General features: G+C 34.1%; 1 protein-coding gene across 1 annotated transcript; it reads left to right on the forward strand.

Moving 5' to 3' along the window:
* Nucleotides 1-1,229: 1,229 nt before the first annotated feature.
* On the forward strand, nucleotides 1,230-3,645 carry LOC141641373 (uncharacterized). Its single transcript, XM_074450038.1, has 4 exons — nucleotides 1,230-1,407; nucleotides 1,708-2,793; nucleotides 3,241-3,523; nucleotides 3,579-3,645. Exons 1-4 carry the CDS (start codon nucleotides 1,230-1,232, stop codon nucleotides 3,643-3,645), a joined length of 1,614 nt encoding a protein of 537 aa, XP_074306139.1.
* The last annotated feature ends 14,275 nt before the right edge of the window (nucleotides 3,646-17,920 follow it).

The following is a 17,920-nucleotide window of genomic DNA, read 5'->3' on the forward strand; positions in this document are numbered from 1 at the left end:
TCAACTAAGCACTATTATCTTATAACGATAAAATAAGAACAAGTATGCGAGTTTTAAAACACACGACCTTTCAAAAATAACAAAACGATTTTTCTTAGAAAACACACGGTTTGCTCTATCAAGATGAAATTAATTTTTATGCTTAAGGTCTCTATTTTAGATGTTGTAAATAACAAAGTATTTATAGGGAAGAAAGGAATAGGCTACACGGTTTTTGCACAAACCCTAATAGCCGAAAATAATAAGATATAAATGCAAATCATATCTTCTTATTATCTCTTTCCTAAAAGCCTTAAAAGATAATAAAGGATATTCTAAGAGATAGAATATAATCTTTCCAAATATTATCTTTACTATAAATTCTAAGATTATGATAAGATTTCCTAAAACAAGAATATCTTTTACCATAAACAAATATATTAAGTAAGATATATAAGATATGTAAAGATATTATTATAGATTAAAATCTTTACCTAATATACCCTAGGTAACACGAGATGTCACGGCTCATATGCCTCGTGACTCGTGCAAACCCTAGTCTTAACATATGATTAGAATTTAGGTTTTAAGAGAGGCTATGTTGGAACCCTAATTAGTAGCAAAGTCCAACTCATAAGTTGATCCATCATGACTACTAATCAACGTCCAATACAAAGCCGGACTCCTCACTAAACCGGGCTTTATTATATAAATACTTTCATTAAAACATTTAAAATAAACTTTAAACAATTATAAAACAATTTTCGAAACAATTATAAGTCGTGTATAAAAACTCAGCATCTCAATGTTATAGTAGGAGAGCTATAACATTGAGCTCTTTTACTAGTAATGTTATAGCTGCAAAGCTATAACTTTACTACTTCAAGAAACTCATTCTTGATTACCATTACGAGATAATCACCTATACTATTCTAATCTTCAAGGAGATTTTCGACTATAGGCTACGTCATCATCCAAGCTTAATTAATCTTTAGACGAACTTCGTCTTCACATAATTCTTGAATGAATCTTGAACCGTTTGATCTTGAACAAAGGCTTGAACTTCTCATGCAACTGTCACAATCTTCTTTGTTGCTCGTAATAGATTAATTCTAAAGCACTTAACAAACGATTACATGCAACAAGTATATAGAATGTAAAGCACCTTGACATCATCAAAACATAAACATATAAGCTATATGGTTCAACAAAGTCATTACTAGATGTATCACTAACCGATTGAAAAGTACATGGGAAAACTAGTGGGTGACTTTCAAAATGCATTTGTTCCTGGGAGGAATATTGGTGATAATATTTTAATTACAAATAAAATATTACAAAAAATTTCTTCATCTAGAAATGGTAGGATGGCCTTTAAAGCTGATATGAGTAAAGCCTATGATCAGTTGAACGAGAACTTTATCAGAGGTACGCTGCTCTTGATGGGATTCCCTCATAACTTCATTCTGCTGATTATGAAGTGTATCATGACGGTGTCTTATGAAATTCTGGTAAATGGAGTTCCTTCAAGACGTATCCACCCGAGTTGCGGCCTTCGTTAGGGCGATCTTCTTTCCCCTTATATATTTGTTCTGTGCACGGAAATTCTCTCATTAAACATTCTACGTATGGAGAAGGAGGGGCTTATACAAGGAATAAAGGTCAGCAGAAACAGTATCCCTATCTCCCATATGCTTTTTGCAGATGATTCTATGTTTTTTATTGAAGGTAATTCTAAGAGTTGCGAAAGCCTGGACAAAGTTATTAAGGACTATTGTCATGCCTCCGGCCAGGTTATTAATGATAATAAGTCCTCTATGATGTTAAGTTCGTGCTATAGTCTATCCTTTGCTCGAAAATGTTTGAAAACCTTCAACATACCGTGTGACACTAATTTGGGATCTTACTTGGGTATTCCTACGGACGTGGGACTCTCAGGTGGGAACAAAAGTAAAAGGGAAATTTTTGAGTTTTTCATAGATAAGGTTAGGAAGCGATTATTTTCATGGAATTGCATTCTTCTATCGCCGACGGGTAGATTGGCATTGATTTCTTCTGTCTTGTCCTCCCTCTCTGTTTACTTTCTATCGGTATTTAAAATACCGGTAAGTGTGACAAAAATATTAGATGCTATTTTGTCACATTTTTGGTGGGCGGGTCATAAGAAATCTCCTTCTATTAGCTGGTGTTGTAGGCTTTTCCTAAGCCAACCCAAAGGGAATGGTGACCTGGGTATTAGACGTATGAAGGAGTTCAATCAAGCACTTCTAGCAAATATTGGATGGAGAATGATCACTCACCCAGATTCTATTCTCAGTAAGTCTATTGGTGCTAAATATGGCCTAAAGTGGCGTGATGTTGATCTGCTTTTTAATGATGGCAAGAGTAATTCTTCATGGGGATGGAAAGGTATTGTTTGGGGCCTTCAACTCATCAAACCTCTTTTAGCGTGGAACATCTCTCCATTTTCTGATCTTGGCGTTTGGAATACTAAATGGGTTCATGGAACGGTGCCGAAACCACGATGTGTAGAGCTTCTTATTGATTCACCCAACTTGTGTAATTTGAGAATCAAAGATCTTATTTGTAACAGCAACAGTTGGGACCATAGACTTGTGTCTATGTCTTTTGATGAAACTTCCGTGAATGACATTCTTGCTATTCCGATTCGATGCTCTAAAGGCAACGACAACTTCTATTGGTCTGCTTCGTCATCCGGGAATTACTCAGTTAAGATTGGCTATCACATTGCTCTACAAAATTCCTGGAATACTTCAGCTTCCCCGAAGGACCGTTCAAGAGTTCCTGCTGCATGTAAGGGTGTTTTTCAGAAAATCCTATGGAACCTACCAGGGTCGAAAAGCTAGATCATTCTCATATGGAAACTTCTCACGGAATCGTTGCCCACTGGGGAAGGATTCCTAAGAAGGGGCTTTGATGGTCCTTTTACTTGCGTGCTTTGTGATTCACAAGAAACGAAATCACCGGACCACCTGTTCCGGGACTGTTCATTTACTAACAGAGTTTGGGCTGGAAGTCTCCTGGGGTATAGGGCACAATCAGGGGATAATTTGAGTCTCCGGTCTTGGGTTTGCAATTGGCTCTCTGTTCTCTTTAAGGCTAATAATAAGCATGAGGCTTGCCTCTCCTTTTTGTGTACCTTTTGGACTATTTGGGTGGTAAGGTGCAGAAAGATTTTTGATAATACCGAGTGCTTCCCTACTGGTGCTATCTTACTATATCAAGATTCCCTTAACTTAGCTCTTTCTGTTGAATATGGGAAACCGGGGTCCATAGCTTTCCAAACACCTATGGAGGAGGACTTGACTAAACTTAGGAATGGAGTACCCTTTCCTTTGATTCAGAGTTCTGTGAGCTGCTCTCGGTCTTATATTTATGTGGATGAGGCGTGGTCTAAGGAGTTTGCTGCTGGGTTTGGTGGATGCATCATCTTTGATAATGATATTGTTTCTGAATTCTGTATCAAAGGAAGGGCTGAGAATGCTGAACAAGCGGAAGCTTTGGCAATTAGGGAAGCCTTAAAGTGGGCGCTCTCGCGCAACATCCTTCATATTAACATTTTCTCTTATTGTCTACAGGTTCTTGCCCAAGTCCTACGGTTTTCTCAACTCAAACATTGGACTAGGAATACTATTAACGATATAATCGATTTAGCGGCAAACTTTCATTGTATTTCTTTTGCTAATATTCCTAGAATCTATATATATATATATATAAAAGAGAGTTTTTTCGAGCGATTCTAGAGCGTCCACATCATCAAAAATTAATTTAGGAAAGTTTTATAAATAATATTTTTCACATGAAAAATAAAGTGGAGAATCTTTTAATTATTATAATATCTATATTTCCTATTTTATATTCATGAGAAGTTTCTAATTTTTATATAAAAACTTTGACATTTCATTTGGTAGAAAAATGTTGTTATAAAAATTATGAAGATAATATAATTAGATTCGTGGTAAAAAATGCTTTCATTAGAGTATAAATTTCATATGATTTGCACATACGAACATTAAAGATGTTGTACTTCTTTTAATATGTTATATGTCCCACATTGAAAAACAATGTTGGTGTGGTGATTATAATAAGTATAAATTATAGAATTGTCCCACATCTATGGGTGAGCAAGTTTAGGTCCGGACCGGAAAAATGGACCGGACCGGACCATTTGGTCTGGACCAAACCCGGACCGAATTTTTTAGGTCCGGTCCTCGGTCCTCATTTTTTGAGTTTTCGGTCTTCGGTCCAGTCCGGACCAAACCCGGATATTTTAGGTCCGGACCAAATGGACCGAATTTTATGTTTCTAAAGACTATCATTAGAATATTATCAACTAAATTACCATTTTATCTTCACAAGACATTATAAATTAATATTGAGTATTTTTTTCTCAAAAACAATCGTCTAATTATTCATCGACATTTAATTTAGTGAAACTTAAATGTAATTATCATACACGAAATAGTGAAAGAATTAGTTCTATAGGTCCATTTCGGTCTAAGACCGGATCGGACCGAATATTTCGGGTTTGGTCCGGTCCAAGACCGAAAGTTTTAGGTCCGGTCTTCGGTCCAAAAAAAATTTATTTTCGGTCTTCGGTCCGGTCCGGTTTGGTCCGGTTCGGTCCGGTCTTGGGCCACATCGAAAGATTAACATAAGGTGAATGATTCCTATGATTATAAATAAATAGGAGTCATCATTGGAACCTATATACCAATCAAAACCTTTTGAGGCTCTCAAGTATTGTTTTGGAGAGCTCTTAAGAGTTTATTTATCTTCACAGTATGATATATACATATTTTTTCTATATTATGTATTATATTCAAGTGATGTTTATAGTCTTTATATAAAAATGTATACATCTCCTTTGCCAAAAAAGTATTATAAAAAAAATGTGCGAATATTAATAAATAGTACTCCCTCCATTCAAGACCAAATACAACATTTTCATTTACACATTTGCCAAGACACAAATTATAACGTAAATATCTTTATGTTTACATTATAAAAAAATTTAAAATTTGATATTCTCATTGTACTTTATAGGTGAATCAAATAAAATCCTACATGACCATATTTTGTCTTGCATATTGCAAGGAATCGTAAAGATTCTATTCGTTCATGAATAGTGTAAAAAAAAGAATGTTGTATTTGGTCTTGAATATCGAGGGAGTATAGTATTTGCTCATTATTATTAACCCGTGTTAGATGTCGAATTATGTGCGAAACAGATGGTGTATTTCTAAGTATGTTATTTGTCCTACATTGAAAAATATGTTGGTGTGGTGAATATATTACGTATAAATGATAGAATTGTCCCACATCGAAAGTTTAGCATAACGTGGGTGATCATATGATTATAAATAGAAGACATCCTTAAAACCTAAATACCAACCCAAAACCTTCTGAGTCTCTTAAGCATTGTCTTGGAGAGTTTTTAAGAGTTTATACCATTATCTCCACGATATGATATGATATGATATATATATATATATATATATATATATATATATATTCGGGATCCTATGAGAACCATCAAGATAATGAGAACCATGAGAACCATTTGCAGCCCTTAGATCAAACTAAAAATTGACGGTGAGATAAAGAGTGATTAAGCATATCATATTTTTGTAAACCGTCGCACCCCAAACCCTCGACTCATTCATTTTTCCAAATTTCCTTTCTCTGACATATTTTTTTTCTCTTTCTTCGACTGTCAAATCCTTCGATGCATCCTATCTGCTTCTTTTCTACATTCGATCATCACAAACACTTAGATCAATCTCTTTTACGATCAAAATCTATGACGCTCCTTCCAGCAATGGATCCTGCTGATTCGACGAGGTAAATTTTCGATATTGATGATTCATTTATACGAAATTAGGATTTATATCTTTTTCTCTTTTTAATTTTTTATTTATCAATTAAACTAGTTGAATTTAGGCCTTGATTAATGTGTTAAAGTTGTAATGATGAATTATGTTAGTGAAATTAGGGTTTTCGTGAATTAGATTGGGGAAACTGAGAAATTAGGGTTGGGAAAGTTGAGAAATTACGAAAATTGGTTGAAATCATGAAATTTGGGACTCAATCTCCAAAATTTTCCCTAATTAAGCTAATTCATTGTTCTGGCTATCAGGTTTTGAAAAGTAAAATTGTGACAATTTTACCAAATTGTGACTATCGTAAGTTGTGTGACAATTTTTGGCAAACGAACCCAATTAGTCGTCGAAAAGTAAAATTGTGTATACGAGTATCTGTCTATCTGACTACGAGGTATGTTACGAAAAGTATATTATTGTTAAAATTGTTAGAATTTAGTTTGAGCGATGTAATAACATGCTGATCAGATATCCTGCAATTAGTTATATCCCTGATAAATCAGTGTCTTAGGTTCCTTTGTATTGTCTTGTGGAGGTAGCTTGTTGAAAAACTTGTCCTAATTCTATTGTCTTACCTCAGTTTGATTTTCATAAATTGTGACAACTTGTCCTAATTTCTCCCTGATAGTTAACTCTACAACTTGTTTGTGTGTGTGTCACTACTACGTAATTCTTCACATATTAATATATTATACATTAGGACTTGCTTGTGTATTTTTTCCACACGTTAGTTGAAATATAAATGTGTCATGTTCACTTGCAATTGTACTGAAAGGATTAGGATGTGGGTTATTATTATGGCACAAGCATTGGTGTCTGCATTAGAGTTTCAAAAGACGGTAGCTAGGAGTCAATACGTGAGTATGTAAGATTAATGTGCATCAAACTCGTTTGTCCCAATAATAATGGTTAGGGTTTGGGGTGCAATAGACTTATCAATGCATGAAGTAGAGCCTTGTATATGCATGAAAAGCCAATATATGTGCATCAAACAACTGTGTACATGCATGAAATAAGTGTGTTATAGGAACATGAAATAAGGTTATATGTACATGAAATAAGATTATATGTGCATGAAATAATGTTATATGTGCATTAAAAAAATTTCCCTAGTTGCATCTAATCAGTGTTGGTTAAGGACATTAATTTTAAGTTAAACTCGTTTCATCCCGTGTACATGCATAAAATAAGGTTCTATGCGCATGAAATAAAGTTCTATGCGCATGAAATAAGGTTCTACGTGCATTAAAAAATTCTTCAGTTGGTTATATTTTGATACTAATTATTGTTGGTTAAGAAGGTTACTTTTATATGGGTATGAAATAAAATGATATGTGCATGAAATAAGGTTCTATGTGAACGAAATAAGGTTCTATGTGCACGAAATAAGGTTCTATGTGCATGAAATAAGGGAAATAACTCTGGAGATGCAAGTGGTACATTGCAGCGAAGCTAAGATTAAACAGCCAATAATCAAGATATTAGGATAAAGTATTTTTTTACAAGGATTATGAAGCTCCTTGCTGTCAAACTCTAATGTACACATACTTAAGCTTGCATCTTTTATTACTTAGCCACTACAGTGCCTCAGAATCAAGAAGGCTATACATGGATTGTCAGCTTGAAGTTGGGACTTTGGAGACTACATTTATTCTCATTCTATAATATGTTTTGATTTATCTCTTTGAGCAATTGTGTTGTGTATAACTCTCTTTTCATCTTTGTTTGTCCTATTTTAAAGGCTATTAGCTCAATGGTAGAGCGATGTGTACATTTTGCACAAAAGGTATGGGTTCGAATCCCATATAGCCTATTAAATAACAAGTCTCATTATTGCAACTTGTCGAGATGTAAGTGGTACATTGCAGCGAAGATCAAACAGGCCATTATCATACTTAAGCAATGATGAGCAGGCTATAATTAGACTCGCACGTGCAAAGAAGAACGTCAAGGAGGCAAAAAGAATAGCATTATAGTGATCAGAAGTTTAAAGGCTAACTTACTTATAGAAACTATGACCATACATTCCGGTCTTTGGTGATCTCAATGTTATTGGTACTTCCTAGCCAATGTGGGAGTTGAACCCACATCTTGTGCATTGCACAATGCTCTTCCATTTGAGCTAATTGACTTTTGACATAAGTAAAATGTTAAGTATTCGTAATGTAGAAACAATAATGATGACGATATCAAATATAATATAAACTAATCATGAATGCGACCAACTAACAATGATTGCGATCAACAAACAATGAATACGACCAACTAACAAGAAGAGAATGGGTTGGGTATATAAAAAAATTGCAACTAAATATCATTCGAATCCACAAAATAACAGCACATATAAAGAATTTTCTAACAAAACCACTCTTCTAAGTAAGGATGTCATCGAGGGCATCCGTCTCATATAATTCAGCTCTAAAGGGCTTAAATTTTCTAACAAAACCACTGTATGGACATCATCGTTCTAACTTCACACCAAAGCTCAGGTTTCTTAATACTTGCTTTATATGTGCCAATTCCATAAATAATATTTTTGAACCCACAAAATATCAAGTTTGCTTAATGTACAAATATAGCACCACCTATAATATCTAGGTAGTATTAATTTATATAAATAAATTAAACCGTTCAACAACTACATATATTCGATACTAGCAAAACACATCTTAAATCAATTAATATCTACACATACTTCAAACTAATTTGTAGAGCTCATCCCAATATTTCTTTGTATAATACTCTTTAAGCTTCATTGTCTTTCAATAACTTATGTATTTAAAGGCCCTCTTATCACACCATTGACCCTCATTCAACATAATGTCCTAGATAGTAGAATCAGATCATGATCATTTCTTATTTCCCTTTTTCTGCAAAAAGGCAAACCAAAATTAGTGACAAAATGCCAACCTCCGTCTCAATTTTACAAATTGTAGTACATCGACATGTGGTTGTCATTACGTTGTCAAATCTACAAACTCGTGCTCTACAAAATATGAGTATTTAACAAAATTGGGCATCTAACCTTTTTTAAACTCTAAAGCTTAATGTATAATTTCAATCTAGCAAAAAAAAAATAGTCAAGCCAACAAAAAGTTAATAAAAAGACATGACTGCAATATTCTAGTTAGGCCATCGAACAAGACAACACATACATGTTACTTATCAGCGAGGTTGAAACTTCTTAAGCCTCTTAATGCAGCACCCGAAATGAATAGAAATTTTTTAGGAGGTTAATGAAAATAGTAGTAGAAGTCTCAAATAATTTGAATCCATTATACGAGAAGTCACAAATTCCCTGCAATTAGCATAGCATGAATATCCAGGTGGCAAATTCAAATGGAGAAAACAAAGGTACTAAAAGCCTGCAAGCACACAAATGTAGCATATCATCATTAAAATATAGATGTAATCTAAGTTGCTTGCCAACTCGCATGACCAATTAGCTTATTATCTAGAAATTTGTAGGAAAGAAACATTGAGCAACGCCAATCAACAATTTGGGTAATTTCTGAACTCCCAATACCCTAATTTCTCAATTGCCCCAACTTTAATTCACGAAACCGTAATTTTGATGCACCTAAACAGAAATTAGATGCACATAACTAATGCTCTAACGATAATAAAGACTGTAATTCAGTCGCTGATTTCACGATTTCAACCAATTTAGGTAATGTATCAGTTTCCCTATCCCTAATTTTCCAGTTTTCACAATCTAATTCATGAATCACAATCTAATTCATGAATCCCTAATTTATCCAACATAATTCATTTTGACGACTTTAAACAAATTATCAAAACCTAAAATCAACTAATTAATCGACGAATAAAAGAATTAAAAAGACATAAATCCTAATTTCACAAAAAATAATTAATCATCAAATTTTACCTCGTCGAAGCATCAGGATCCATTGATCGTCAGGTATGGCTGTATTAATCTCGACGATTGAACGTATAAGGCTGAGTTACTGATGCCAAAGGTTTTGATAGTTGAAGAGAGAGAAAGAAAGATGAGAGATAAAGAAAAAATGGAAAATAAATGAAATCTGAGTGTTTGGAGGTTTATTGAAGGATTTTGAGTTTAGTCGCGTTAATCTCGGCCTTTCATAATATTATTAGATCAATGGTTGTTAAGTGGTTCTCATGGTTCTCATTATATGGGTGGTTCTCACCGGATCTCGACCCTATATATATATATATATATATATATATATATATATATATAGAGGCCGGATCCGGTGAGGCACCTCATTATGGCGAGGCGGCCGGTCTCACCAAATTCATTCATTAAACTTGGGGCGGACTGAATGTGGACTGATCTTAAACGGGCTAATTCAATGTGGGCTGTCAATTCATCTTTTCCTAATTTGTCAGTTCATCTTTTCTAAACATCTAAACAAAATTTCTTCATCAACGATTAATATGTGATTGTAGCGATTGTTCATAGATTCCAAACCCAAACTTCATAAACTAATCAACGATTCATCAATTGCAGCGATTGTTCATTCCAATTGATGAATTCCGTGAGGGTTGTGAACCGATTAATATCGTGATTCCAATTGCGACGATTTGCCGATCAACAAGCTACAAAGAATAATATCGTGATTTCAGCAATTTCAGAAGACTTTATTCGATTAATTTGAAGGTAATTTCATCAAAATAACATACAACAACGTGATTTCAGCAATTTCGAAGAAGATTTGAATAATTTCGAGGTAATTTCATAATTTTGATCAAAATTGAGCTCGATTAATTTGTGTTTCAGTTTTAGTTTGTAAAATATTGTGATTGTAGTGGAATCGAAGGCTCGATTTTGTGTAATATGAGGAAAGTGTGGTGGGAATAGGTGATTAATTATCATGTGAGTATTTGGTTGATTACTTGATTGTGCGAATTTTAGTGGGTAATCGAACAAACAACAACAGCTTTACAAACGTCAACTTATTATATAAAATTTGGCGCAAAAATGTAATCTCTTTGATCTGGTCCTTTATATGTAAGCATTGGTTTATCTCTGATTCTCTTAAACGGAAACAGTTATTTATAATATTCATTTATGTTAGCGAACATCCTTGAAAAGATAAATCAGTAATGTATCATGTATGCTTTTACATTTCCAAAAGCAAAGTTGTTTCTGTCCTCTGTGTCGTCTTTCGTTCTCTAGTTATGTTAGCTGTAGCCTGTAGGATAATTATGTTAGCACAATTCCGACCTTGCAGTGTTTTTAAGTTCCCACTTTGGGCGTTTTCTCTGTTCGCCTTTGCTGTCCATCTTTCGTGATTCTTTGTGGACAAGACCTGATGCTCATTTAGTAAGAGAAAAATGTTACCAGTGATTGACATTTGTGAACAGACATTGGTAGTACACGTCGACTCAAAGTTGGTGATAGTTGCTAGACTAGTAATCTGTCATCCTTTGTCACTTGTACAGAGCGGCTGCATTCGTAGTACACGGCGACTTATGTTGCAAGTTATAAGATACTGGTTTTAGACATTGGTCACCTTAGTCTGTCTTTTAGGTTGTCGATTAGTTGTAGAACGCTGACATTCTGTGTCTGAGCAAGTGAGCAGCGATTAATCTTTGGTGTAGAGGAAGTAAGGGAGGTGCTCCATGACCATGATGGTGTTATTGGAGTGCGGAATTTACGAATACAATTGTCCCGGCTATGGGGATTGAGGCTTTGAAATACATTAGTTATCCTGCTCAGGTATTGGTTTCGGTCTCTTTTAAGTCTGTTGCCATTTCTGTGTCAGCTTGCGTGATTCAAAGAGCGATGATTTGAAATGTGATCATCGTTGTTTGTGATTCGTGTTTGAGATTTGTTACTGTACTTGTTAGTTTGATGTTCATTGTTACTATTAGTTTAATCATGATATTTATTTGTATAATTGAGGGAAACGACACCAAATTTGTCGAATTTGGTGTCTTTGATGAACATGTTGCAAAGATCTAACTTCAAAGACATTGCTTTCTATTGGCTTTGCTTTTCCTGTTTTCTCTCACCGAAAATGCTAATTGTGTCCAAGAATCCTTCTCTTGACCGTGTAAAAGACATTGGTCGCATCATTCTTTTAATTAGTTTAATGTTCTCTGTATGCCTTTAATTGACCAAGATTTCCTTTCCTCATTTCACTAAACAACCTTTTCCCCTTTATCTTCTTTTGTGTAATAGCTCCAAAAAGACCAGTTGACAAGCCACTCGTTTAAGGGAGATACCAACAAGTGCTCCAAATAGGTGATTTTGTGAATCTCGGTCCTTATGTTGTGAATCCTATAGCTTGTTTTGTGAACATGTAAGATAATTTTCTAAAACTTGGTCATTATAGGTGTTATGAATCACCTATTTTGTTCTTTGCCTTATTTTGTGAATCTCGGTCCTTATTTTGTGAATCTCATACCTTATTCAGAGAATCTTAAGGCTTGTTTTGTGAAACTTGATCATCATAAGTGGTTAAAATCACCTATTTTGCTCTTTTCTTTATTAGGTGAATCTCAGACTTTGTTTTGTGAATCTCAGACCTTGTTCAGTGAATCTTAGAGGTTGTTTTGTGAAACTTGGTCATCATAAGTGGTTAAAATCACGTTTTTTGCTCTTTTCCTTATTTGGTGAATCTCATACCTTATTATGTGAATCTCATACCTTATTCAGTGAATCTTAAGGCTTGTTTTTGTGAAACTTGATCATCATAAGTTGTTAAAATAACCTATTTTGCTCTTTTCTTTATTAGGTGAATCTCAGACCTTATTTTGTGAATCTCAGACCTTGTTCAGTGAATCTGAGAGCTTGTTTTGTGAAACTTGGTCATCATAAGTGGTTAAAATCACCTATTTTGTTCTTTGCCTTATTTTGTGAATCTCAGTCCTTATTTTGTGAATCTCATACCTTATTTAGTGAATCTTAAGGCTTGTTTTGTGAAACTTGATCATCATAAGTGGTTAAAATCACCTATTTTGATCTTTTCTTTATTAGGTGAATCTCAGACTTTGTTTTGTGAATCTCAGACCTTGTTAAGTGAATCTTAGAGCTTGTTTTGTGAAACTTGGTCATCATAAGTGGTTAAAATCACGTTTTTTGCTCTTTTCCTTATTTGGTGAATCTCAGACCTTATTTTGTGAATCTCATATCTTATTCAGTGAATCTTAAGGCTTGTTTTGTGAAACTTGATCATCATAATTGGTTAAAATAACCTATTTTGCTATTTTCTTTATTAGGTGAATCTCAGACTTTGTTTTGTGAATCTCGGACCTTGTTCGATGAATCTTAGAGGTTGTTATGTGAAAACTTGGTCATCATAAGTGGTTAAAATCACGTTTTTTTGCTCTTTTCCTTATTTGGTGAATCTCAGACCTTATTTTTGTGAATCTCATACTTTATTTAGTGAATCTTAGGGCTTGTTTTGTGAAACTTGGTCACCATAAGTTACTGGAATAACACTACATGCTCTTTGGAATAACATGAGAAACATATGACTCGAATACTCAGGTGAAGTGGTGACTTATAAACTTATATTGTGGCCATTACATCAACTGTAGTGTGTTGGTGGAATATTCAGTTTCTACTAAACTAGCTCATTAGCTCAATTGGTAGAGCATTTGTGCAATTGCACAAAGGATGTAGGTTCAATTCCTACATGAGCTTCTATTATCAATATATGTAACATAAGTGTTACTTTATCAAATAAACAGTGTTATTATATATACGAAACAATGTTACATTATCAAATAACTAGTGTTATTCTTAGCTAGCATCACTTTGTTCGCTCCCCCGTGGCGTGGGAAACCGTGTGCACCGATAAAACTGCAGTGGGCTAGGCATTGTTAACACCAGTGTCCGGAACGTGGCCATGATTGCTAAATATACATGGTGGTTAGCCCGTAAGGTGACCATCTATGGATAAAATGGGTTAGCCACGTTTATATCAAGCAACAGGATTGGAATAGCTACCAACCTACTATGAACTCAAGTGGACATGGAGACAAATTTGCAAAGTCAAAGATCGAGTTAAAGGGGGTATGTGAATGGGACCTGGGGATCTAATAATGGGAGATATACTACGGCTATAGGATATCAATGGCTCATGGGAGACCCCGAGAAGAAGATCTGGTACCATGTGGTCCGAATAGGTTGGCTTTACCTAAGCACAATTTCATTGCCTGGTTATATGCTAAGGATAGACTCTTGACTAAGGATAGATTGATCAAGCATGGGCTACTTATTGACGGGAACTGTGATATCTGTAGTAACGCTATTGAGACAAGTGAACATCTGTTCTTCTTATGCTCTTTCGAATGAGATGCTTGCGGGGATAGGGGACCGGTGGGTGTGGACATACCGAGCATGGTACTGGATCGTGCGGGAAGCTTAAAATGAAATCCTTGATGAAGAAGCGGTGATCATAGCCGCAATCTTGGCTCTGTACTACCACGTCCTGGTGGGTCGGAATAAATGCGGGAAGGAAATGGTGCTACCTCACCCGCAGTCGTCATAGGGCGGTTCAACACTCATCCGTTCCGTGGGTAATCGTAAATTATGGAATACTAAGCATAGAGTAGATAGTGAATGGTGTACTAAAGTTGATATTAGAATGCGGTAGTGAGTTATAGGTGATCGACATCCATGTGATGTGGTTGTGCTTCCTTGTAAAACAATGGTCTTTGTACTTAATTGTCCTAAAAAATCTAATAAAGAAATTAACATTTCACCAAAAAAAGCATCACTTTGTTCGATAATTATTGTTACCACATAGAACAACTAATGTTACTACAAAGTGTAACTAGTCTTTGTATATATGTTCGTCTATGTGGGGCTCGAACCCACACCATGTGCAATAACACATTGCTCTACCTTTTGAGCTAATAGACGACAATGGCCAAATCCGATATGAAAGTAGACAAATAACAACTTATACTCGTAGATAATGTCATAAGTCCTCGCATTTGGACCAATACCACATCTCCTCATTTCATCTACCATCCAAAATGCCTCATCAAACCTCATCGACCAACAATACGACCCAACAACAAAGATTGCGGCGGTATTTCAGAACACAACACCATTAGCCTTCGACATCTCAAAGAATTGCAGAGCTTCATCAAGCCTTTTTTCCGACCCTAACCCATTAATCAAAATGCAATAAATATGAGGACTCGGCTCAATACCCTTAACTTTCATCCCCTTAAATATTTCCACGGCCTTAACAACTTTCCTCGCCTTACAGTACGCATTGATGATACTCCCATACGCAACAACATCAGGCTCGAACCCTTGATCCATCATTTCCCTACAAACCTCATCCAACCTCTCGCAAATTCTTCTCACGACCCCATCCTTCCAACAAGATCAAAGATATCGAGTTCTTATCCGGCGTAAATTTTGTGTTTTTCATTTTATCAAACACCTTCTCGTGCACTATCAACTTTGTCCCCGATTTACACAATGTATCGAGTAATGATTAAAATCCGACAAATCCGACTCAAACCCGAATTGCTTCATCCTATCAAATGTCCTTACAGCATAATCAAACAAGCAAGAAGAATATCCTTTTTCCATCCGATGGATGCAGAATGAAATCAGGATGAATTAAAATACAAATTAGGTGATCGAAATTACCTAGATCCGAAAAAATTAGGATGATGATGATGACGATCAAAATTTGGGAGATAAAATGGCGATCGAAATGCAAATGAACGGCGAAGAGGAGCTACAACACGAGAATGATGATGATGACGATCAAAAGTTGAAGAACTACAGTAGAAGAGAGAGAAAGTGAAGAGAGTGCGAGTGAGTGAGTCGAGTAAAATGACTGAAATTGAATGGGAAATGTGTTTTAGATTGGGTTTTGTATGGGGACACGTGGCGTCATCTGGTGCATCTGTAGTTTTTTAATCTGACGGTTTAGAAGGTGTCCAGCCGCCTCACCCTAAGAAGGGTGCCTCACATGATTCAATCTCTCTCTCTCTCTATATATATATATATATATATATATATATATATATATAAAAACTTATACATCTCATTTAGTAAAAAAGTAACATAATTTTTTTTAAAAAAATATATAATTAGATTCGTGGTAAATAAATGCTAGCATTAGAATATAGTATCATATTATTTACACATATTTGTTTGTCCCACATTGAAAAATAATGTAGGTGTGGTAAATATACAACATATAAATAGTTGAATTGTCCCACATTAGAAGATTATCATGAGGTGATGTATCACATGATTATAAATATGAGTCATATTTGAAACTTAGGGGTATCAACCCAAAATCTTTTGAAATGCTTAAAAATTATCTTAGAGAGTTCTTATAAGAGTTTGTATTAATGACAAGCCTTAGTTACAACAATACCATACAAATATTAATCACGTAGATATTTATAAAAGCGATTATATATTACTATTTAGTGGTATTATATGTTTATTTTTAGACAATCGATAGTATAATAACTTTATTTAAGACAAAATCATAATTAAAAAATAAAATGGGTGCTAAATATACATAAATTGGTTATTAATGTGTCATATAATGATAATCTCTGCACTAAAATAGAAAATTTATGAATTATAATACAATCAACTGTTGCATAAAAAGATTTTGAATCCGCAAACAAATCAATAATGAGCTTTTTTATTTTAATAAATAGTAGAATTAAATCTTTTTAACTTTCAAATATAGGTAATATTATGCCTCATTACATTTGAGTAACTAAAACACATCATAATTTTAAAACATTAATTAAAATCGCACTAGAAAAATAAAATATTTTGCATTTATTTATACATTTTATTATTGCTCCCTCAATTACATCTTAAAAGTCGTGTTAGGAAAAAAATGTAATTTAAATCATATTATTTTCACATATTTTAATTATGACAAAGAATGGAAAAGAACGTACGAATATAAATAGATAGTATATTATTTTCTCATTATTAAATCGGGTTGGATATCGAAATAGGTGCAACAAAGATGGTGTACTTTTTCGTGTGTGATTTGTCCCACATTGAAAAATAATGTAGGTGTGGTAAATATATTACATATAATCAGAAAATTATCATAAGGTGGTGTGATCTTAAAAATTAACTTAGGAAAGTATCATAAATAATAGTATTTTTTAATGTAAAAAATAAAGTGGAGAATCTTTTCATTATTATAATATATATTTCCTATATTATATTCAAGTGATGTTTCTAATTTTTATATAAACAATTTTATATTTCATTTGGCAAAAAAATATCGTTACGAAAATTATGAAAATAACATAATTTGATTCGTGGTAAAAATGATATTATTAGCGTATAGATTTCATATAATTTGTACATATATAAAATTGTGTATTTCTTAGTATGTTATATGTCCCACATTGAAAAATAATGTAGGATTATATAAAAGTAATAGAATTATATAATGTAGGATTATATAAAAATAATAGAATTATCCCAAATCGAAAGATTAACATAAGATGTAGTGGTCTTATGATTATAAATATGAGGCATCCTTGTAACTTAGGTATAAACCTAACATCTTTTGCGTCTCTTAAATAAGATGTTTTGACTTTTGATCATATCTAAATAAATGATTAGACATAAGATGTAAATATTAAGATCTTATAACCAATTTTTTTTACTAAGTTAATTACCCCGTTGCAACGCACGGGCATCCAAACTAGTTTGTAATAAAGCCGCTCATAGGATAGCTAAGCGTGCTATTAAAATGTAGATCTCGTTAACCCGATTGTCAAAAAAAAAATAAAAAAATACCAATCTTAGTAGGTGACACTCGAGTGACCAAATTTGTTACAAGTAAAGGATTTATGGTAAGTTGAAAATCGCGAGAACTGTAGTTTAGATCACTGCGGTGTCTACTATACACTGACATGGGTGGCAGACAGTATGACAATTTTGTAAGGTGATACTCCGTATCGCTGAGAAGTCTTGACTGAGGATTGAACGTCGCTAGACGAGGATATTTTTAACTGGCCAATTATGGATGATTCCATTAAGTAAATACCCTTTCTTCGCGGGGGTGATAGCATTG

This window comes from Silene latifolia, chromosome 2, assembly GCF_048544455.1.
Source record: "Silene latifolia isolate original U9 population chromosome 2, ASM4854445v1, whole genome shotgun sequence".
NCBI lineage: Eukaryota > Viridiplantae > Streptophyta > Magnoliopsida > Caryophyllales > Caryophyllaceae > Silene > Silene latifolia.